Source organism: Coccinella septempunctata, chromosome 1 (assembly GCF_907165205.1).
Source record: "Coccinella septempunctata chromosome 1, icCocSept1.1, whole genome shotgun sequence".
Classification (NCBI taxonomy): Eukaryota; Metazoa; Arthropoda; class Insecta; order Coleoptera; family Coccinellidae; genus Coccinella; species Coccinella septempunctata.
Window position 1 is genome coordinate 54,481,404 of NC_058189.1, and position 24,344 is coordinate 54,505,747.

Here is a 24,344-nt window from a genome sequence, read left to right on the forward strand (position 1 = left end):
CTGTCCAGTTAAAGACCTTAAATAGGTTTTCACTAATTTCAATTTGTTGAAAGAACCTTAATATGTAGCGGTGGCAGCTGTAGTTACTGATAAAGTCATCAAAGAATATTTTGAGTGGACACAAATTTGTATGGATCTGAATCGGGACTATACTTCAATGCTTTCTTGTTTAATTCTCCAAGTAGAAAGCCTTGCAAACGTATTCCCTCGAGAAAGCTGTCTTCAGAAACTTCTGGCAAAACACTGAATCTTTCTTCGAGTTGCACTGAAATATAGTTCAATACTTGAATGAGGTCCTTTTTCAGCTTATTCTTCTAGTCAAAATTAGAATGTTTCATCATCAGCTTCTTCTCCAGGCTATTTTATTTTTCTTCTCTTTTCCTCTTCTGTAACCTCTATCTGTGATAATTTACCAGCTCTCCAGTTCTCCAGGAGCTATTGTTGTCTATGTTCTGAAGGAAATATCCCCAATCGGCTAAGGTTTTGCGCCTCAATCGGTCTCCGATAGTTTTTTTGTAAGTAGTTGTTTGTTATCGCGTTGGTAGTTATGCGACGCCACAGCCGTCAATAGAGACGTTATTTAGAAGGCGACGAATTCTGTTTTCAGACTGATGGTGTGGACTATATCTTAATAATTTATTATTATTAAGTATTTGATTATTATTCTCCAGTCCATGCTGTGGACTACGGACGTTTACAGTCCCACCTGTATAGTGTTCGTTCACGTTCAGATTAATTAAATTCACACACATATGTATAATGTGTTTGGCATATTTTTATAATATTATGTTTTGTGTTAAATATTAAATGAAAAATATTCAATTGGAGAGACTACTGTTTTTTAATTTTTTTTATTTTGCGCCCCCAGATCGCTAGCGCCCGTGGCGACCGCCTCTCTCGCCACGCCCTCGCTCCGGCTCTGGTTAAACGAATATTTATTAATGGGAAGAAAGTTGAAAACATGAGCCTGAAGGGCGAGTAGGTTTATTTATTCGAATGAATAAACATTTATTACTCACGTGTTGTATACAGAATTTCATTCTATTTTGATTAGAATAGAAATGATAACACTTTCTAGAGAATTATCATATTTATCAAACTACATGAAATGTATGGATTCGATTGATTTTTGAAAGGGCATTTTTCAATCCATAGCAACAAGAACAAGATGACGTTTATACACTCATGTTCATATTATTTTATTCCACTTGTGAAAAGAAAATTATTTCCTTTTGAATGAATATATGTTGTGGTTTTTAAACGTCAAAATGAAATGAAAGATTTATTTTTCTATTGAGTTTATGACTTCATTTGTTCAGTGAACGGATGGAGATTTCTTTCAGGAAAATTGCTACCGCAAAGTCAACACTTGTCTTGTTGTATGAACATATCCACCCACGTGATTATTATTCCAGCCGGAACCATTTCCTGCAGCTCCCGAGATTGCCTTAACTCAAAAATTGATGACACAAGAAAGCCGAAAATTAAATCACGGAACGTTCCATTATTTATTTACTCCGGTTAGTCGGGAGTCCTGACCTAGATAACCGTTCCTAGCTGGATTTTATCTTCGCCCGCCCAACACGAGAGCAAAGATTTCATTCACTTTAGGTCGCAGGGAGAGATATTTTGGCAAACCTCACAGGAAAAATGAAAACTTCTTTCCCCAATTATTCACATAGTTGCCAAGTTATTTACAACCTGTCTTCATCCAGGGTGGTCCAACGAAAACTGAGGAATCTATCTCGAGAATATTATTCGTGTCCAACATCTTTCAAAGGTATTTTGCAGCTATGTTGTTAACTTTTTTTTGTCCAAAAAGGTAGACGCACCATGTTTTTGATTTACCTTATAAGGTGAATCGATGTACTCATTAGAAGTGTCAGTATGATGTTTGAGGTCAAAAAAGCAAACCAGAGTTGTGCAATAAATTAAAAGAAAGAAGATGTCCACCGAAATTGTGAAAATCGAAAAATTGGAGTATCGAGCTATCATCAAGAACCTGTATTTAAAAGGGTTAAGAGGTAAGCAGATTTACCAAGATATGCTTAAAACCCTTGGTGATCAATGTCCTTTGTCTGCGACCGTGAAAAATTGGACTGCAAGTTTCAAAACTGGTAGGTAAATTTTCCATTGAAGATCGGGAAGGCCAGTTTCTGTGTCAGTCCCCGAAAATATCGATGCAGTTCATGACATGATTTTATCAGACCGTCGAATTGGGCTGAAACGGATATCTGAAGCACTGCGAATATTTCATACGAACGCGTTCATCATATAGTTCACGTCAATTTGGACATGAGAAAAATTGCTGCAAAATGGATCCCCGAATGTATGAATGTTGACGCGTTCGATCTGTGCTCGATTTGAAAACGATGTAGATTTCTTAAACCGAATTGTTACTATGGATGAGACTTGGGCACATTTCTACGATCCAGAAACAAATCAACAATCGATGGAATAGCGATATTCTGGTTCACCATGACCTAAGAAGTATTATATCGTGTCCAAAAATCTGCTGGAAAAGTTCTTGCTTCAGTTTATTGGGATTGCCACGCAGTAATCATAATTGATTTTTTGGATTAGGGTAGGACAATAACCGGAGATTACTATTCGACATGTTGTTTGTGCTTTGTTTTTGCAAGACAACTCCCCAGCACACAAATTTCATGTTGCCATGCAAAAAATTGGTGATTTAGGGTTTGAATTACTAGAACACCCCCCTTTTTCACCTGATTTGGCTCCTTTCGACTATCATCTCTTTCCTCATCTGAAAAAGAGTTTAAAAGGTCGTAAATTTCCTTCCAAACGAATAGGTAATAAAAGCTGTGGAGGTCTGGTTTGCATAGCAAGAAGAAGCATTTTTTTTAAAGGTCTAGAGACGTTGCAGGTTCGCTGTAATAAATGTATCCAATTAAGAGGAGAATATGAGTAATAAAATGTTTTGACATTGAAATTTTGTTTTGTTCTATAGTAGGCTAAGTATTTTTCAATAAATCGAATGACATCCTGGAAAAAATGTATCCGCTGCGTACGTTGTGTAACTAGTTGCCAAATTTGAAGCTACTGGTTCAGTCGGAAACAAAAAGATGGTGCATGAAAGAGACGAAGTGTGGGACGTGGCTGTCTATGATCATGTAGCGATGGATCCGACCATTAGTACTAGGAAATTGTCCGATGTATATGGTATTTCACGGACAACAATCATTAGAATCCTTACACAACATAAATTCCATCCTTATAAGATCCAGTTCCGTGAAGTGGTCAGTGAAAAGATTAACGGTAATCGAAACTACATGTTCGATATCTGTTTTTCGGACGAGTGTTCATTTTACCTTAACGTCATTGTAAACCGTCATTAACTGTTGGTATTGTTCAGATGAAAATCCAAGATTATTTCGAGAGGTGCATACACAGCTTCCCAATAATTTAATATTTGGACGGATATTTATGTAAATCACATAATCTGCTTTTTTTATACCCGGTAATCTCACTGGTCACTTGCAAGTTTCGGAGACTGCAGAAGACCATCAAACGATCATTTTCCAACAAGATGGCGCACCACTTCATTTCGTTCAACAGGTGCGTCAGTTCTTAAATGAAAATTTTCCTCACGCCTGGACTGGAAGAAGTGAATGGCTACCCAGATCATCTGATCTGACTCCACTCGACTTTTTTCTATGGGGTCACCTGAAATCCAAGATGTACTTTATCCAGCCTGAGTCAAATTACACCAGAATTCTTGAGTAATGTACGTGAACGTTTTCAGCAAAACTTGTATTAAGGCATGGAAGCGAATGATTCACATTTCCAGAATTTCTAATCCCAAAATTACTGTCATTTGGTTATCGATGAAAACTTTGAAGCGAAATTTCAGGATCAGATAGTACTCGATACGATCTTCAATATGAGTTATAGCAACATCCCTCTCCAAAATCAAGAGGTTGTGCTCATCCCCGTTAGGGGGTTGCAGTTATGGGGATGCAAAAAGCGGAAAAGTTGTTCCCCCTCTAATCAGAAATTGATAGGTCTCAGGGAATTTCCACATTTTCATTTTTGAGTCGGAAAAGCAAGGTGCTAAGTTTTCGTTGGACCACACTACATACTTTGACTATAGCAAGAAGAAGCATTTCAAATATGAATGCCTGAGCTCAGTAAAATTTTTTTTCATATTTTAAATATATTTCAAGCAGTTTTAATCCTATATTTTTCTAAGATGAAACATTTTATTCCTTTAATACAAATAGGGTTGATGAAAAACTCCGACAATGAAGAAATCTTTTTCAGCAACAAAAGATCTATGCATTTCTGGCACAAAGAGTAAGGTTGCCATTAAAAAAAAAAAACTCGAGTATCCTACAACTCTCATAGATTCATGACAAATCCCTCTGTTATGCATGAAAATTTCCTTTATTCAATGAAAATTGACCTGTTTGAGCATTTCTCTACAAAAAAAGGAAATACCGAAGAAATGATTTTGTTCGATAGTCTTCACTCACTCGTCTCACTCTGTATAATCAAAACAGTACCGAGAAACGGACATAGAACGAACGGTAAACAATGATTTATGCCTGAAAGCCGAAAATGGGCATTGTCCTTTGGTGGGGTCACTGTGGTAATCGATATAAGGGAGCAGGCCAAACTCGGATTATGGAGAACAAGGGTTCGTGATTCGATTACCAAGGGACATTTCCCCCATGAGCTTCTTGACCTTGCACAGCACTGAATTTCCTTGATTGTACACGTTCGGAACTGACCTCACTCTGACCAACTAAGCATAAGTAAACAAGCATTTTTTCAGTACATTATTTATTTATGATAACGACGATAACGAAATCGACGACCGAAAAATTGTCGCATTTTAAAATTTTTGAAGTATATGTTTTGGCAAAAATTCTGGAATATTACTGGGTTGTTAAGGAAAATGAGGTGAATTTTTTATAATGTTACATTATCCTTCAAAATCATTTATATCTCCGAATGCGCTGGTTGAGTTCGTTATAAGGTAAAATCCGCAAGATGGTTACGGAGTTATGGGCATATGAATTTTCTCTAATCCGGTAGAATTGAAACTCAAATGCTATTCATAAAGAGCCGACGCCAAGAGTTGTACGAAGAAACAATTTAAACAAAATTTTGTATCTCAGAAACTACCCTCCAGATGGCTCTCAAATTATGCAAGAAAATTCAAAACCTTATTTCATGGCCAACTTCTAGTTTTTAGTTTTTTATTTTTGAATACGATAGGGAGTGATTCTGCATGAAAAATAATTACAGTTTGCTATTCAGGGTGAGTCTTTGACAAATATTTTAACAGTAGATTATTGAGAAACACTTTTTTCCCTCACCATTTTTTCTGATTTCAAGGATACAGACAGGCTGTTGGAAAACCACAACATTTTTGTGAAAAAAAACTTTTTTCACCTCAAGAATCTACTGTTAAAATATTTATTTAATATATTGTGTGCGTCAAAGACTCATCCTGTATAACTGCATCTGTGCGATTGAGGGTTCGGGTTGACTCGGAAATGGCCATTTTCTCATATTTTGTGATTTATATCTCTACATATTCGAATTTTATTTGTTGAATAGATGTTGAATGAGAAATACTCGAAAAAAAAAATTGAAAATAAAAATTTATGTAAAAACTGCAAAATTGTTAATGATAGACTGATTTTTTTTAACATCGAATCGAGATCTGGATATATCTCTATTCACACTTATTATAAATCGTTTAAATGTTCTCGATTACAATTGATCACTAAGACAGAAGTCAAAGAAAAAAAATTATTGGAATTCTATGCGGAATAGTTGTGAATAAATTTAAGGGGCTATTTCTTTTCAAAAAATTTTTTTTTGTGGGTCTTCCATATAAATATTTTGAGCAGTCCCTGCTGAAGATGGCATCTGAAAAGCAATCTTTATTTTTTCCTAGCAACCAGAAAACTGACAGAAATTAATTCTATGGGAGCGAAGAAGGGACCCAGAAAAAATTTGGTGGTGTTCCCCTATAATTGCGAGGGGAAGAAAAAGTCGCCCTCAAAATTTGTTTTGCAGGGAACTTTTTTCCTTACTCATATTATACCATTGAAGAATGAATTTTTGTTTTGTCAATATGCGAGGACTATTTCAATTTCTTGACAAAAGTGTAACGGTTTTTGAAAAAAAAAAATTCATCATTCCTCAGCAGGTATACGTAGCGTGATTCCTATAGGTTGGAATTATCTTTGAACTGCTAAAAAATTGTTCGATAGATCCACACTATATTTCACAAGGAAATTTTTTGCAACTGTGCATGCACCCTGTATGATCAGAGATTATTTACGTGTGCAAAATAGAATCATATAACAAACCTTGACGCAGTTTAATTAACAAAATAAATGTAACTTCAACCCAAATGGTCAATTTCGGGTGAACAGAAATATAATGATTTACGATAACTCTTAACTATCATTCATAATTCCAACCAAGAGAAATTTTTTGAATCATTGATTTTTTTCATTTTTATTCTGAGAAATACTCGAAATTTAAGATATATAATTCGAATATGAAGAAATCGAAAATTAAGTCATTCTGTATTAGGAATGTCCATTTTCAGTCCAATTTCTCGAAAAATAAATATTTTTCTTTTCTTTGATCGGTATCACGGAAATACATCATTATCGAGTTTCTGGTTTTAATTCGAGCTGCAAAACGGTTTGAGATCTTCTGAAACTTTTCAGAATTATTTCATTGATCTTGATTGTAGCTGGAAAATGAAATAAAATATAGAAAAAAACATTTTTGTTCTTTCTCAGAGTAAAATACGTCACACTTAAAGATAAAGTAAATTATATTTATTCCAACACTGGAGATTGTTCCAGTTCTATAAATAGATAAGAATTTGTTTTAATCTACCGACACGATAACAATTTGTTCATACGAAATCAGATTTAATATTCCGTTCCATTCAGAAAGTTAACGAACGCAAATAATTCGCTTGACATCCATCCAACAGTCCGAATTTCCAGTTTCAAAAGTAATCCCCGAATGAGGGTAGATCGGAACCATAAATATAAATAAATAAAATCATACCGATCGTAATAAAACGTATCATTGCGGAGATTTTCGAGCCGATCAGAAAGGGGCGCATGTCCTCGATTTATTCGGCGGGTCCAGCAAAGAAGACGATTCCACAACCACCCTTCTTCGTGTCGCGATGTGGTGAAACTTCAACTGCGTATATTTCGCGAGTGCGAATCTTGGGAAATCAATACCGCCATGTCGGCCACGAGCACTCCGAGGTAGGCTATTTGCTTTATTGTTTCGATTATCAATTTGATCTCCATTGGTGTTATCTTCGTCCACATCGACTGTGCTGTTAACGAGGAAATGGTGCGAGTTTGTGTGGGAATTTTGAGGTTATATCTAGTTGTGACGCGAAAGGGTTAGTTTTGGAACGCATATGCCGGTACCGGGCATTTTTCCTCTACTGATAACACTTCCACTTCGTATATAGTTGTTGCGAAAGTTTTCATGTTATTCCTTTCGAGGAAGGAATTGGTTTTTATACGCATAATTTCTTCCGTTTTTCACTTCCTAGATGGAGGTGATATGAATTGAAATGCATGCAGTACGTGACCTTAATCATGACCTAAATAATTGCGACACAATTGCATCAGCTGTAATTATTATCGATGTTTCGTTGATCATCGAACGTAAACAACACATGAATAATGAATGCTCTACAGGAGGAACATTGCTGAATTTTTCACCACTCGGGATTTGGGATGTAGGAAAGTTTCAAAATTCTTCGAAGATATATCGAGTGACAGAAACCAGAACACCCAGTATTAATGGATTTATTGAAATGAAGTTCTTGGAAAATATTTCTTTAAGACCACTTTGCACTAAACGCACGCAGTGTAAAGTGTCCCTTAAAATGAACCCTTAACTCAAATTACGTTGCACTAACTGTTAAAAGACATTTGAATGGCTAAAGCTAGCCTTAAATTTAAGCGCTCCTGTAATGAACACTTGTATTTAAGGGCGGGATTCTAACCTAAAATAATTTGTTGAACTGGCTGCAGAACCCATTTTTGATGGATTTTGAAAATCGAATGAGTTAATTACTGAATACCAAGCCTTTTCTTTTGCCTTTATTGTAATGCCATCAGTCTTTTTTAATTTTCAATTTGGTGTCACAAATCGTATTATAGTTAGCAACAAACTCTTTTCTTCTGTTAAGAAGTTGAGTGCCCTTCGTAAATTACCACCACTTGCTTGGCAATCATTCACCGTATTCGTACTAACAAGGGAAATGAGGACATTTTTTTCACGTTCCTCTTCAACATTAGTAAAACAAATTCACAAAAGACAAAAAAGTGTACTATCATATCTATTGAGTGGTTTTTGTGTTATATTCTCACGAAAAAATTGAGTAAGTGTATTTGTGTCTTTTTCCTAAAATTTGCATTTGATCTTTCTACAATACGTTGTGAAGAGCTACTTCAATTTGTTTATCATGTCTAGAGTGACAAGACGAGAACATTTCATCAGCTCAGCGAGTTTGATAGAGGCTTACGCGAGAAATAGCTACCAGGATGTACAGAAGTGTAAATAGTAATAAATACCGTAGTAGAGAGACAACTCTGTAGTAGATTGTTATCGGCTATGGAATCAAGAAAGCCGTAGAGGCGCAGAGAGATACAAGATGTACTAAAAGAAGGACTCCACTTCAAAATCCCGCCTCTATGCTGGATCCAGACGTAGGCAGCACCCTTTAGAAAGACTGTTTGTTGTTCTAGATTTAATTGTTATGGCGATAGCACAGGTCTTTAGTATATCAAAAATGATGTTTGCAAAGGCCAACAAGCAACAACACAGTCTCTCTACGGTGCCTACGTGTCGAGACGTGTGGATCCTGCATCAGCCTTTTTGCCCTACAGGATTGCAATGGTTTGCAGATCATGGCTAATTACAATGCGAACTCTTTAACGACTAATCAGAAGTCCTGGACCTATTTCATACCGTTTTCAGTTAGCCCTACCTCCCACTCCTAGGCATCGAAATGATCGACTGGCTAGGTGCAGAGGATGGTTGAGCTGGAACCTCGAATAGTATAATATTATCTTAAGTGATGAATTCAGTTTGTATTTGGTCCTGGATTATGGACGTACAGGGGTGACATGTGGCTTGATTAAAGACAAGATCCACAATTTTTTGTAGAAAGGCATGTGGACCACACTGTCGGAATTTTGGGTCTATTGTTTAGGGAAGTAGGTCTCTTTGAGTATTCATCATAAGTGATATGATAGCCGAGCGTAACATCCAGAAGTTCGTGGAACCACGTGTTTTGTCTTATATTTGGACGCTGGCCAACCTATACTTTTCCATGATATTGCACGACCACGTGTAGCTACAATTATGTTGGCTCTTTTGAAGGCAATCAAGTCGATTTGTTGCCCTGGCCTCCTAAATTTCCAGATCATTCACTCATAGAACACTACTCACATACTCTACAGACTACAGCTGCATTGAAGTGCATTGCGATGTGATGAACAAGTTGTCTGGGATGAGATACCTGACGAAGAAATCAACCATATTAGAAGTATGCTCCGTCACGTTTTGAGTGCTTCGTGGAGATCCAGCTCATCATTCTCAATCATTTTAAAATCTTCCTATGGTTGGATTTCTCTGAAATTTTGATTGATTACCAACCTAATCTCAGACACATGTGTACCTAAAATTGAGTGTTCTGTTTTCTATGTCACTGTAATCCTGTATCTATAACTTAACGCAGGCCTTAACTAACTCACCAGTTGCATTCAGAAGTTTTATGAGCCGTTGAAGAAAAAAGAAAATAATTCGAACTTAATACTTATGAAGGGAGTCCTGAATAACCCAGATTCTAACAAAAAAATTGTCTTCCATTGAAAAATTTGAAGAGTGCTCTAACCGTATCACTAGGGCAGATGGGATTTTATCAAGTTGGGGTGAGGCCAACTTTCAAAATGTCGTGACTGTTTATTGAAGTCATCTATCTTTTATCTTAAATAATGGCATGTTTGTTATCGGCCTCGTAAACCTTCAGGTGCAATGAAATCGATGATAATTTAGTCGACATTTGAATCGTTTTGAGCAAATCGCAAAGCACATATTTCGATGAAACATTATTTGCGTGCCAGCGTATCAATGGGATAAATGATCGATTTTGGGGATTTGGAGAATTGGGCGAAATAAACGATAGCATTTGAAAGTTTTCATAAGGCATTTGTGGTTTTCTGCCATATGAAAACCAGGATAACAAAAAAGACTGCTTAAAAGTATTAGAGTGGATAATTTGCGTACATGTATTATAATAATATACAGAGCGAGTCTTTATTCTACGAATATTTCAACAGTAGATTCTTGATGAAAGTATACTTCGTATTTTCCCGTATAATGCCCGTTTTCGAATAATTCGATGTTCAAAAATTAAAAAGTATCTGTGGAATTTGAAAAGCTGGGTACTCTGACTGAATACATTTCTGTTTAAAAGATTCACAGATGTGTATAGTGTCACAGTTTTAGCTTATTATTCTGAAGGTAATTTTGTTTTTCCAGGTGTGGCACAGCTCATTATGAAAACTTAAAATGCCTATATCTTTTTATCAGGGCCGAATCGGAAAAAATGGTATAGGAAAAAAGTGTTTCTTTTAACCTGAAGAATCTACAGTTAAAATATTTGTACGAGTCAGAGGCTCAGCTAGTATAAAGGAAAAGGGATTAATTTAGGTGTCTCCATGTGGTTAACCTGCCTGAAATGGTAACAGTAAACACAACATAGTAGAGAAATAAAGATTCTACCTGGTGGAGATTGCAGCCTTAGCAAACTTTCCTTTTGTTACAAAAACCTCGAATTGAAGATTTAATATCGGTTGGGGAATATCGGTTGTTTGAGGAATGTTTTGCCAAATGTCCGTCAAAGCATTGGCGAGCTGTTGTAATGTCTGCGGTGGGTCAGCTAAGCGGTGTAATTGCTGTGAGATCGCAGACCAAATATGAGCAATACAATTTTCGTTTGGAGAAGCAGGATGCATTTCTAGGCGGTCGTTGACAATTCGGGCCCGGTCTTGACGATGGCGGCCGCAAAGGAAACAATACAATACATTGAAATCATAATACCTTACAGCTGCCACTGTGGTGTTAATGTGGAAAATGAGATCTGTGCTCCCATTAAAACAAATGCCTCCACAAACGCACACTGAGCCACTACCGAAAAGGTTAGAACTATTTAGGGACTGACTATAGGAATATCGAAAACCGTTAAAAATAAAGCGTGGGTTAAATTACAAAAAAGTAGTACACCAGTATAATCGCAATATAGGATTATGACTACACACCGAATTTCTTGTAGTTAGTTATCTCCAAAATTTCAGTTTTTTCGAGTTATCTCAGGAACCATCAGAAATATTTGGGAACTGTTTACACCCACCCACTCATCCATGAATAACGCAACTTTTTCGTAATATAAGCTACCCTGTATGTCTAACGGTTTTCGATATCCCTGTAGTCCCCCTCTAAATAATTCTAACCCTGCATAACGGAAATAAAATAAGAAATACCTGAGTGCGACTATTTCAAATGGATTTAAATTTTTTTGACAAAATTGGTGATTTCGCATAAAGTTCGATTGCTAGCAATTTTCTTTTCTATTGCTGATTTCATCATTGTAAGTGAGGGTTCTCAACTTGAATGAATTTCAAGTGTATGAATGAATTGATCTGCATCAGGCAATTATGATAATAAACAATAATTACTTCATTATTATTCTAAACGCGTTATCCATCGTAGCGTGAAATTTTTCTTGTTCGATATGAAATAATGCGTACTATTAGTAGTAACCACTCATCACGTTGAGCCGCGTTGTTGAAATTCATAATCAGATACTACGAGCTCATATAGGTGAAATTTTTTCTCTATATTTAGGTGTGACCTGAAAAACCAGCTAGTAGAAAACACATTAAATATGCGTGTCACATCAGATCCATTTTTGATATTTATATGAGCCTAGGTTAAGATTAATAATTCTGATGATTTATGAGCTGAAACGCCCTATTGAAGGGTGGATATTGAAAGATATTATTCAACGACCCGCTTTCAAATACTAAGTAGACCAAATTCGGGGGTTATAATATTTGAAGGATATATGTATATTCATATATACATATATATTCTTTTGATCCTAAGCATTACAATTTTTAACAGCAAACAATATGTAATTATAGCACGTGTATGAGACACAGTTTTAGCAGGGGTTAGCGTAAACGAGCTACCATACAATTTGGTGTATGATACCAGAGTTAAGGAAAAAACCTCAGTTAAAAAACCCTTTCTCCTCGGTGAGTGTAGTGGATTGTAAGAAATGAAATTGTTCACGAAATAAGCTGAAATATTTCATAGTGAAGGGCATCTCGCACTGCAAAAATTGATCCTTTCTCCGACAAAAAGGAAAATCCAGTAAGCCTCCTCCAAGATACCAGAAACTTTTATCTGAAATAGAGAGAAAACAAAAGCAGAAAAAAATAAAATAATAAAATTATATTTAATATGTCAGATTGACCTAAAATTGAGAACCCAATTCAAAAAAGATTCGGAAACTGCTTTCATAGCCCTAAAACCATCCTGAATTTTATAAATCGGAGAATGATTAACCAGGTGATGGTTTCTTTTGGTTCCCCGCATTCACAACTAGGGCTTTCAACTGAATTCTACCAGAAAAGCATACTATTTCAGCGTCCGTGACCTGTTCTTATACGATTCAGAATACACCATATTTTCCTGGGAAGATCAAAACCAGGAACTCTATTCGAGGCATCAATAACTAATTCTTTGTTGAAAATAGTGCACGTATTCCACTAGAACTACCAAATGTCCTTGTGCCTCATATTCGAATTAAGACTTCATTCTTGGAATCGTATTTTCTGGAATGAAGGACAGAATTGGAAATCAGTCGGGAAAGGATTGAAATTTATTCCAGGAATGGGGTATTTTCCTAAATTTCAAAATATATGTCATAAAAATCCTTATAACTCAAATATCTCGAAATATATTTTTTTCGAATTTTAACATATTGCATTTTGTCTGTATTCGATTACGAAAATTCTGATTTCAGAAGTGCTCTTGTGAACATTCTACGTCATTTTTACAATCCGGCAACGCCCATTTGTGTCAGTAATGGTCATGAAAGTTTTCTGATCACCATAGATGTAATAAATATCAAGTTTGATGATCATATTATTCACATTTGACAAGAAAAACACACAATGACACAAAATGTCATCGGTTTTAAGAAGGTAAAGACACAGATTACAGAAACATTTTTTTGTAATCTGTGGATATCTTCTTGATCGGTTCCAGTGTTGTCGAATTAACAAAAATTACTATACTTTAATAAAGGCATTCTACGTCACAAGCTTTCACATAGTCGAAGTTTCGAAGGGTGTATTTCTGAAATGTCTGAATTTTGAAGCGAATCTTTTACGTGTTGTATAACTAGTAGAAAAGGCTTTCCATAAATAATCTCAAATTCGTTTTTGGAGTTTTAGGAAACTTGCCCATTCATAACCGCAGTCTGTTTACGAATATGAGGCGGTAAAATGTTTGAAAGAACTGGTAACCATTGATTAGGAGAAGATCTAATAGTCCCAGTTGAAATTCTCATAGAAAGATTCAGCAATGCATCATTTTTTTTCACATGCGTACCTACTATTAACCCAAACGGGGCAACAACATTCAGCAGCCGAAAAAACCAAAGCTAGGGCTGCCGTTCGAAGAGTTGCATCAGCACTCCATGAAGTACCAGTTAGTTTATGCAGGAAATTATTCCTAGTTTTTAACTTCAGACGCAAATCCTAATGGGATTTGAAATTCAGCAAGGAATTCAGCTTGACTTCTTGATATTTAGGATGAAGTTATGTTCCAAAGAAGAATTACCGGAAACTGCACTTAATTCTCTATATTTTTGATGATTACTCAAATGGAAACACGAAACCTCGGTTTTAATTGGGGTAATTCATAATTCATAATTCCCTTATGCATCTAAAATCAGAGTAAATAAATTTCTCAGAAGAAGTATTAGGGATATCACACAGATATAAATTGAAAATGAGAGGTGCTTAAACTGATCCTTGTGGAAGACCGTTATTCGAAGTTTTGAAATTACTACACTGTTATCATCAACAAAAACACGAAACCTTCCATGTGGCAGCATGCGAACCATCTTTCCACACTTCAGATGAATATAAAGTTTGAAAATCTATCCTTCCATACTGTGTCATATGTTGCAGATAAATCCACAAATGCTGAATAGATAGCCAAAACCTATTAAAATATATTTTTTGACAAAATTCAAATGTTTCTGTGTGAAAATGTCTTCATGTATATGCAAGATCTCTAACCCTGGTTAATTTTCTTCAGCCCTGAAGAAGGAATTGATAGCACCGAAACGTTAGCTGTGTTGATATAAATTATATAGAAGAATAATTTTGTCCAAATTCTTCAAATGTATTTTTCAATAAATAAATTAGTTTTTTGGATAGGTATTTTCATTCAAGCATTTCTTTTTATCGCTACTATATTTGTAAAGTCTCCATTCAAAAGAAACATGTTCGTGATTCCTCGAATGGGAAGGATTAATTGAAAACGTTAACGAATTCGCAGCGAAATTGCTGCAGAAAAACTCATCATGGTGAGAAATGCAGTTGGGTATCGTAATTGAATAAATGTACACACTCGATAGTGACATTGGCAAAGGATGACCAGATTGTTTTTCCTCCACCATTGCGATGCGAACTACGAATGCAATTTTTTATATACAAAATCGTTCGTTGCATGTCAATGTAGAATCACTCTTTGCATGTCGAACAGCCTGGAACAGCGAAGCGTAGTAGCCTATTTTTAACTTTGATAGAACGGGACCATTGGTTTTTGTCATCGTTATTAGTGTGGGGCGCTTCGTAGGCAAAGATTTAGGGTCAAGGGCAGCAGGAATTCAATTTAATATCAATGATTTCCCGAGCGTATCAGCCTACTGATGTGAGACTGAAGCAGTGGAAGGATAAGTCAAAGTGATCGTTGATCGCTTGATTGAAGACTAAACGTCAATTTGTTTTCAATCGATACTGCAGTCATGACCATTCAGAATATCATTGTCGCATCAAATCATGATCTATAGTTGGGGAGCCCACGATGCTAAATCGGGATTTACTCGAGCGTCGTGGAGACCTAGTGGATTTTGAAGGTTAGATGTTGGATGGAAGAAAGAAAAAAAGGTGCCATGATATAGGTTTTTACTTTCAGCGTCTGCAGGTTTTCGAAGATGTAAGGAAAAATTGTCAGGTGTACCTACTTACTCGAGCGTGTCAGATTGAGATACTGTATATGCCCTACGTGTCTCTGATAATAAATTTATGTTAATTTGACAGTTTGTGTGGTGAGGTTGGCAGCATTTAATCTGACAGTTTGAAGACAATGCATTTTTTTTAAATATTTCCTTTCCTGTACCTCTAATCGTTTCTTTATTCATTATTAAGGTTGTAGATACCTAATAAAATTCTATACAACTTTTGTCAGAAGCGATCTTACATACTTTTAATCGTTTTCGATCTAGAGGGCGATAAGGGCGAGGAGCTTAGCCACACATGCGAAAGGCCAAGGTCAATGTTGAATCCCAGTCTAAGTTACATTCATCTCTATACATATATCTCAAAAACGTATTAACGTAAAAAAAATTGCTTTGAACGAAATTTGTAGAAAATGTTATGCTCTACAATTTTTATAATAGATGTGAAAACAATTTGAAGTCCAGGAGAGGAGATAATTCAAAAAAACTTATTTTTGTGACCTTTATGGTCAATTTTTATTGTTTCGACTGGCTGAAACTGTCAGATTATATTTTTTCCGTTATTCTTGAATCACTAGCTTCAAAATAAGAAAAAAAATCTACGTTACGTTTCTTTTGCAAGTTTGGCGCCCTCCCACACATTTTCGTCAAGCTTAAATTGTCAAATTCAGAGAATGTATACTTTTCAACATGTAATTAACCACATATATTTTCATCTGACACGCTCGAGTAGGTACAATAATCCAATAATCGTTTTTTTTTACTATTCTGACAGGCTGTCCTTGGCAATTCCCCTTATATACAAGTCTAATTTTCGGTAGAACTATTCTAAAGGGTTCAAGGTATCTCCCCTTATATTAATCTCACACGCTCGAGTAAATCCCGAATTTCCCTCTTGGGCTCCCCAACTACTATACAGGGTGATTCATAACTATTGGGACATAGGCTAAGGGCAGATTTTTTGGACCAAAATATAGTGATAGGACCAAATATTCCTCAATAAAATATTGCTGTGGAAAAAGATAGAGGGCGTTGAATTTTTTATAAAGGGACAGATTACTATTTTCTCCGAAGTTCGAAAGTCCTTTATTGAAAGGATTAGAAAAGGCATAGAAGTCGGAGGAGGGCACGTAGAACATTCTTTTTATGTTACATTGTTTTTAATTATGCTTTATCGTCAAAATAAATAAATAAATCGTTACTTCTAATCCGATGCTCTGAACTGTTCAATGGTGTTTTTCTTAAAAACGGATGAAAATATATACAGTGAAATTATTAGCAAAAAACGAAAAAACAAATTCAACTTTAACGCCCTCTATCTTTTTCCACAGCAATATTTTATTGAGGTATATTTGGTCCTATCGCCATATTTTGGTCCAAACAATCTGCCCGTAGCCTATGTCCCAATAGTTATGAATCACCCTGTATACACCCACTCAATTCCTACTTCTTCAAAATATTCATAAATGAAAAAGTTTCAATGAATTCGTTTTTGAAATCGAATGACTGTCATACATAATGTTGATCGATTTGTGAAACTTGCTGTAAATTGCGATTTTTTAATGTGATGAAATGTTATATAGCATGTCCCAAATTTGAGATACGACGAAATACAGGCAAGATCACCCACAATAGATAAACCTAGTCAAAAGGTGAAGTGTGAGTGTGAAATACAAATATGATCCATTGGTGCTCGATTCCAAAGGATAAAATTGATGAAATGAACTTAAACATGATATATGGACTGGAATATGTAATGGGGGGCCCTGTTTACTGATACACCCAAATTTCTTTGTTTTTCGGATACTGATTATCATAAATAATCCATGTATCATTGATGTTCGCCTAAAAAGACAAGTGTACCCAATTGAATAATATAATAACCAATTATACCTGATTAAGTCAATGAGACAGAGCCAACAATAACGCATCTGAATGATATGTTTTTAACGAGCCTAGGTCACATGTTGATACTAAAAGACTTCCCTTTTGTTATTCCAATGCCGATAATTTCAGTTTGTTACTTTAGGTTGGCCGCAATTGGTGTCTTCAAGAAACACTTGGTTTTGTTGATTTTTTCTTGTAAGTCCTACCAATATTTAAGTCAATGAAATTAAAATAATCTCTAGTAGATAGTTTCGGAACCTCCTCATGCTTCAATCAAATATTTAAAACTTTGAAATGCGCATAGCACGAGGAAAATCTTGTACATTTCCTATTGCCGTTGTTAGTGTACCATTTCATTCGATAGACATGTGAAACATCTTCCACAAATATTGAAAAACATTCTCAACATAGTTGTAATATCATGATTATCTCTTCAACATAATCGGAAAATTGGAGGTCAAATCTCAGTAATTACATGTGCTAGAAACAACTGAATATAAGTAAATATTTAGAGTCTAATTAAAAACTCATTCCAGCAGATACGATAAGAACCGTTGTTTTTGGGTCAAAAAAATTGTCAACCTTCCTTGAAACAGATTTCACGAATATATGATAGGTAGTCATAATAAAAAAATTACATGTTAATGCTTGACAATTAATTTTTTATCAATCATTACGAATAGAAATAATCGTACCTACAACAATTTCGCAACGATCAAAATATTTCTCTGTAAATTATAAGACACATTATGGTAATATTGAATGCTATCATTCTGGAACCACTTTTTACTGTTCTTCAATTTACTTTTATTTTTGTTTTATGGATGGTTCTTTCTCAACGAAATGTAGATTTTTTCGAAAATCCATTCAGATTTTTCCATTTTTTAAATTTGTTTTTTCTTCAGTTCTAGAAGTCGATAACGATGAAAATTTGGAGGTATAAATATTGAAAATTATGCCTACGGAGTTAGAAAGAAAGTTGCAAAGAAATATTGTCAATTACGTGTCCTGATTAAACAAAATTCATGTCAGTGACAATCATATAATTCTGTTATTAGTTCAAAATGAGAAACCTTTACATTAAAGACATGAACTCTGTTCTTTGTTAAGAAACTAATACTGTAGTAGTTGTTGAATCCTTGGAGTGAGTAGGTACGATCAGGCATTGCGTGTGATATTTTTTGCACTTTCTCAAGGTCCTCAAGTTTGATCGAAAACGAAACTGTTGAATTTGAGTATCAGGTGATATGTCTAGGTAAATACCTACATCTTTGACTTGTACAAAATTTTAAAAGTAGATTCTTGAGGACAGAAGGAACACTTTTTCCCATACCATTTTTCTGATTCGGCCCTGATGAGAAGATATAACCATTTCAAGTTTTCATAATGTGCTCTGTGCCACACCTGGAAAAACAAAATTAACTTCTGAATAACTAGCTAAATCTGTGACACTACTTATCTGAGGACCTTTCAAACAGAGTTGTATTCGATCAAAGTACCCAATTTTTGATCACCAAATTACTCGAAAACGACGCATTATACGTTCAAATATTCATTGAATAGTGTGCAATTTAAAGTTCGAAGAGTTGGCTTCATAGAATTTTTGGTATTTTATGGTAAGAATGGTCATAATGAGAAAACTGGAAGACGTGTGTGATATCTTGAGTTCGAAGAAGATTCATCAAATAAATGAAAAACTATATTCCATAATTCATTTCATTTGATGAAACCGTTTGTGAGATAGAACTATAAATAACATTTTTATATGGTTTTTCAATAGCCTGTATCTTTCAAACAGGGCCGATTCGGAAAAATGGTAAAGTGAAAAAAATGTTTCTTTTGACCTCCAGAATCTACTGTTCAAATATTCGTACGAGTCAAAGACTCACACTGTATATTTATGCTGAAAAAGTTCAGAGCAAGCTCTCTTAGAATTATGGAATGCAATTAAATTAAACCTCACTAAGTTTCAACGTATTCTCATACACTGTGTATATTATTCAGCATAATATTAACACATACTGTATCTTTCCACTGGTGCCGTAAAATAAAAAAAATTCCATAAAATTAAAGTAGGTAGTCACAGACCCATCCTCTACATGCGCTGAAATTGGCAAAACAATGCCGGAAATTTTGAAGGTCAGCTGATAAGCATTGACATTGCGGATATCCCAGGATGGAATGGCCCCAAATTATCAGTGGCGGACATCACAACACAAACAATACCTATATCGGTGATCTGTTTCATCGTCAATAACATGAAATATTTGGCTCGAAACAAACAGTAGGCAGCATATATTAAGAGTCCTTTGGGAATTCAGGGATTAACAGCGTACAGTGTAGAAACGGTAAAAAACACTCTGAAAAGTAGATTAAGTATTCAACTTTCAAGGCGTACCTATTCTGTGAATTTCCTGAAATTGGAAGATAATTCTTGTTAACTCTCCATGTCAAAAGAATAGTGTGTGGGTCTTACATAGAATTTTTTTAGCAAGCTCTTCTTAGATACAGCTCACTGAAGGCAATTCCTCAGAAACCACAAAAGTGACAGAAATGAATTTATGCAGATATCCTATGAAAACGATATGATAATCAACAAAATTTCGGAAAAGCAACCCCTAAAATTCGTTTTTCTTTTTTCCTCATTTATGTTATTGAAAAAATAATAATTGCTACCTTGATTCATTCAGAAAAAATTAGGTCTCTTGTATTTTCTTGCTGATTAAAATAATCATTATGCAGAAAAAAAAAATTTCAGGTACGTAGCGTTAGTCGTACCTATATGTATACAGGGCGAGTAAAAAAATTCAAAAAAATTTTATGAGCTCAGGCATTCATATTCGAAATACTCCTTCTTCCTATTGTCAAAGTATACAGGACGAGTCTTTTCCTCATACAAATATTTCAACAGTAGATTTTTGAGGTAAAAAAAAACACTTATTTTCCTTACCACTTTTTCCGAATCGGCTCGGTTTAAAAGAAACAAGCTGTTGAAGAACCTTAAGAAAATCTCACCAACGGTTTTATCGAATGAAATGAATTTCGGAATTTAGTTTTTCATTCATTTGATGTACACAAGTTATCACCCACGTCTTCCAGTTTTCTCATTATGACCATTCTCATGTATATTTGAACTAATTGTAAAATAAAAGTATTTCTCATATTCTCTCGTATAATACTCCGTTTCCGAGTAATTCGATGTTCAAAAATTAAAAAGTATCAGTGAAATTTGAAAAATTGGGTACATCGGCTGAATACAACTCTGTTTAAAAGATCCACAGGTGTGTAGTGTCACAGATTTATCTAGTTATTCTGAAGGTAATTTTGTTTTTTCAGGGGTGGCACAGCCCATTATGAAATATTTGTACGTGTCAAAGACCCTGTATAGGCTGGAATTGTCTTCAAATTCAAATTTACTCAGTGGCGGATATGATGCTGACATTGAAGGGGAACACCAGAATAATTATTTTTCTAAAAAGTGCGTAAAGTGATACTTCCGTATTTCGTTTTTCTCGCACCGTTTGAGAAAGTGACTTTGAAATGCGTGCGTAAAAAAGGTTGAACGCGCACCCTTGTAGAAAAAACATTTGGCTTTTCAAATTTTATATGCTATTATCCAATACATTCTATAATTAACTCAGCTTAAGAAATATCTATACCGAAACCTTTAAATGTTCCAGTAATTATCAATGGGTGTTCTCCTTTTGATGTCGCTCTGCATAATAAACCGATTGACATTGTTCCTAAAATCGCAAATCGCCATGGCGTGATACAGATCGGAAAACAATATAACCATTGTCTCCTCAGCTTGATAATAACAAACCTCAGTACACGAAAAAACCTTCATCCTTCATCAACCGAATCAATTGTCCACAAAACGATGGAATTATCCAACCGCGGTATTTTGCAACCAGACGTCAACGGCGACAGCGATTAAAGTCACTTCCTGACCAAGAACGCCGAGCTCGAACTGTTCATCCCATCGCATTGTTAGCCGATCCGATGGCACAAAAATTCATCGACGAAACACGATTTTAAAGCCGCTGTTACACTTGACCAGCAACATGGAACAGGGATTAGAAAGGTAACGCCGTGTTTACACACTGTGAACAATACCGTGCTGCACTGTGCAAAGAGTGGTCTTGTGTTGTGCTTTGCGCCTTTTTCGTTTTCTGTGTGTGTGGAAAACGTTGGACGAGGTGTTTCCCTGGAGATATGAAGGATGAGATTAGTCTGGACACCTTTTCACTGTTGGTATCAACTTCCATCATTGGATTCTACCATACCTGCATTATAGTTGTTGTTCTAAAGTGTGCGAAGTCTCAACATTAAAACACGATATGCTTTAAAAGTTCCCGGGTAGCCAAACAAATTCAATTTTTTTTATTTATGTGTCAATTTACATCAAAATATCATACAAATTACTTTTTTCGTGTAAATGTTGAGTTAACAATTGATATATGATTACTATTTGCATTATTGGAATCTGCATATTTAACGGCCATTTGAGCATCTATACCATTCGATGACGATAACTTTGATGCTGGATGCAATGGATTAAGTCCATTGACGTCTTACTTGTCCCCCCTTAAACAACTCTATCATTGAGCTCTGAAATTTCCATGTTGTTCACTATAGGTACAGTCCTCAATAATCATAACCAACTTGTGGTAAAGTTTTGTATTTATTCCAAAGTGCGAAAGGTTCATATTTCTTGGATATTTCCATCATATAGGCTAGCATCACTGATTTATTGACAATTTAAGTCTGCTTCTTCCCTATCATACCAGCAACTCTCCATATTCTGTATACTACCAATTTCTGCATTTTTCTGTTATGAATTTCGATGCAACTTATTCGGCTAAGTGTAGAATTTCAGATGGGAGTTCCTCTTGTTTCAAAATCATCAGATGAAATGCATAGCAACGAAACGTGATATCAGATGCTCATTAGATAACTCATTAGCTAAATTAATTTAATATAAACATTATCCTGAACTGAAAATCATTTCGAGTATTGGTATTGAAGTTATAATGCAGAAAGGATAACAAATAGTGTATGATACCATGTATAAGTATCCTTATAGTACTCTGAAGGCTCAATTATACAACTATCACAATATACTATTCCCTACGTGGTCTGAATGTATCTAAAATATTCAGAATTTTTTGCGCTCGCAAGGGATTGAACGGCAAAAAACGATAATTGGGGTAATATAATTTTTGTCTGATCATGAAAGCATTAATCATTGTACATTGCTATCAGCGATCAGCTATAATTAAGGAAGATAAAACGTATTTAAGCATCGGCCAAGACGAATAAAATACACAAAAAAGCATTCGAATGGTTTGGCGCATCTGCATTCAGTGTTTTGAATTAAAATCAGTAACGTTTTGTGCCATCATTTACGTTTCAAATGAAGTAAAGATTTCAGACATGTAATTTTTGACCGCACTGAGATAAAAGGTGGTCTCAAGTCTTGAACCTTGGTTTCATTAAGTGTTAGAGAAAGACGTATGAGAAGATTTTGCATACTCAATGAAATTTGGAAACTAGGTATAGAGGTTGAGACTTTGACTCGTACAAATATTTTATCAGTAGATTCTTGAGGTCAAAAGAAACACTTTGTTCCCATAACATTTTTTCCGATTCGGACCTGATAAAAATATATAACCATTTTAAGTTTTCATAATGAGCTGTGCCACCCCTGGAATAACCTTCAGAATGAATAGCTAAATTTGTGACACTACACATCTGTGGATCTCTCAAAAAGAGTTGTATTCGGACAAAGTGCTCAATTTTATGAATTTCACAGATATTTTTTATTTTTGTATCAAATTACCCGAAAACGGCGCATTATACGAAAAAATATGAAGAATACGATCAAATATTCATTAGATAGCGTTCCATTTAGTTTCATGAGTTGGGTTGTTTGAATTTTTTGGTACATAATGATCATAATGAGAAAACTGGAAGACGTGGGTGATATCTTGTGTTCGAAATAGATTCATAAAATGAATGAGGAGCTATATTCCGAAATTCATTTCATTTGATTGAACCGTTTGCGAGATAGAACTAAAAATATATTTTTTTATGGTTTTGCAACAGTCAGTATCTTTCAAATAGGGCAGATTCGGAAAAAATCGTAAACGAAAAGAATCTACTGAAATATTCATACGAGTCAAAGACTCACCCTATATATGGTACCTATGTCCTTTGTTATAACTTCAGGACAATATGAACCTACATGGTGTGTATATTGTTCTTGTTGAAACGAGTGTTTTAGTCGATTTTCTTATCAACCAAAATTGAAAAATTATAAGAAAATCAGTCAATATACCAGAATACAAGTATGGTTATGATAAACACTGCCAAATGTAGGTATGACCCATAATAGATTTTCATTGAAGAATATCTTTTGATTTTTCTAGACAAATCTTATTACATATTGTGTTTTAGATGGAAAAATCATCATGTATCTATTATTCTATCAAAGAGACCAGACATTAGATAACACCTTCACAACGAATAAAATGTTTCCAAGTGGTTTCGATGAAATCAATCTATTAAAAATTTTTTCCGATGAAGAGAGCTTCGGAAATGAATCAAGCGAGACAGATTTTTGTAGACACAAAAGTGTGATTTAATTCGAAACATTCAATTTCAAGATGGATAAATTGAGGAAATGAGATGTTTCCCGAGGTTTTTTTTTACTTGAATCAATTTTTAAACTTGGAAAAGTGAGGTGAATTTTCCAACACTTCCTTTCTTATTGAATTTTTTCATTACCAAATCTTCTGTATAGATCACATATGTGCTAATTTGTTTGGAAGGGTTCATTATTATCGAAGATGAAAAAATTTCATTTGTCACCACATATGGTCGTATTAGAATCGATAGTCCAATGCAGTAATCGGTACCTACCACCTCTCCCACTATAATTCTTCGAAACTCTCGTACTTTGATTAGGTACAAAAAGTGTCACAACGTACATCAAAGCACGGTTGAGTTAACTGCCATTTTTTGCACCTTTAACGTAGCTTTGATAGACGACAACACCTCAACGTAGAATCAAAGCGATTTTCATGTTTACACA

At 35.1% G+C, this 24,344-nt stretch overlaps 1 protein-coding gene across 4 annotated transcripts in view; it reads left to right on the forward strand.

Moving 5' to 3' along the window:
• Positions 1–7,062: 7,062 nt before the first annotated feature.
• The window catches only part of LOC123313217, a 36,145-nt gene continuing 18,863 nt past the window's right edge, over positions 7,063–24,344 (forward strand). Inside the window, exon 1 of one of the 4 annotated variants that reach the window (XM_044897998.1) lies at positions 7,063–7,280. In XM_044897998.1, the coding sequence (XP_044753933.1) occupies positions 7,258–7,280 (23 nt within the window). In that variant the 5' untranslated portion in view covers positions 7,063–7,257. Of the gene's footprint in view, positions 7,281–17,423; positions 17,444–21,188; positions 21,333–21,448; positions 21,499–24,344 lie in introns of those variants that run through there. The other 3 variants (XM_044898018.1, XM_044898003.1, XM_044897983.1) reach the window with 3 other exon arrangements.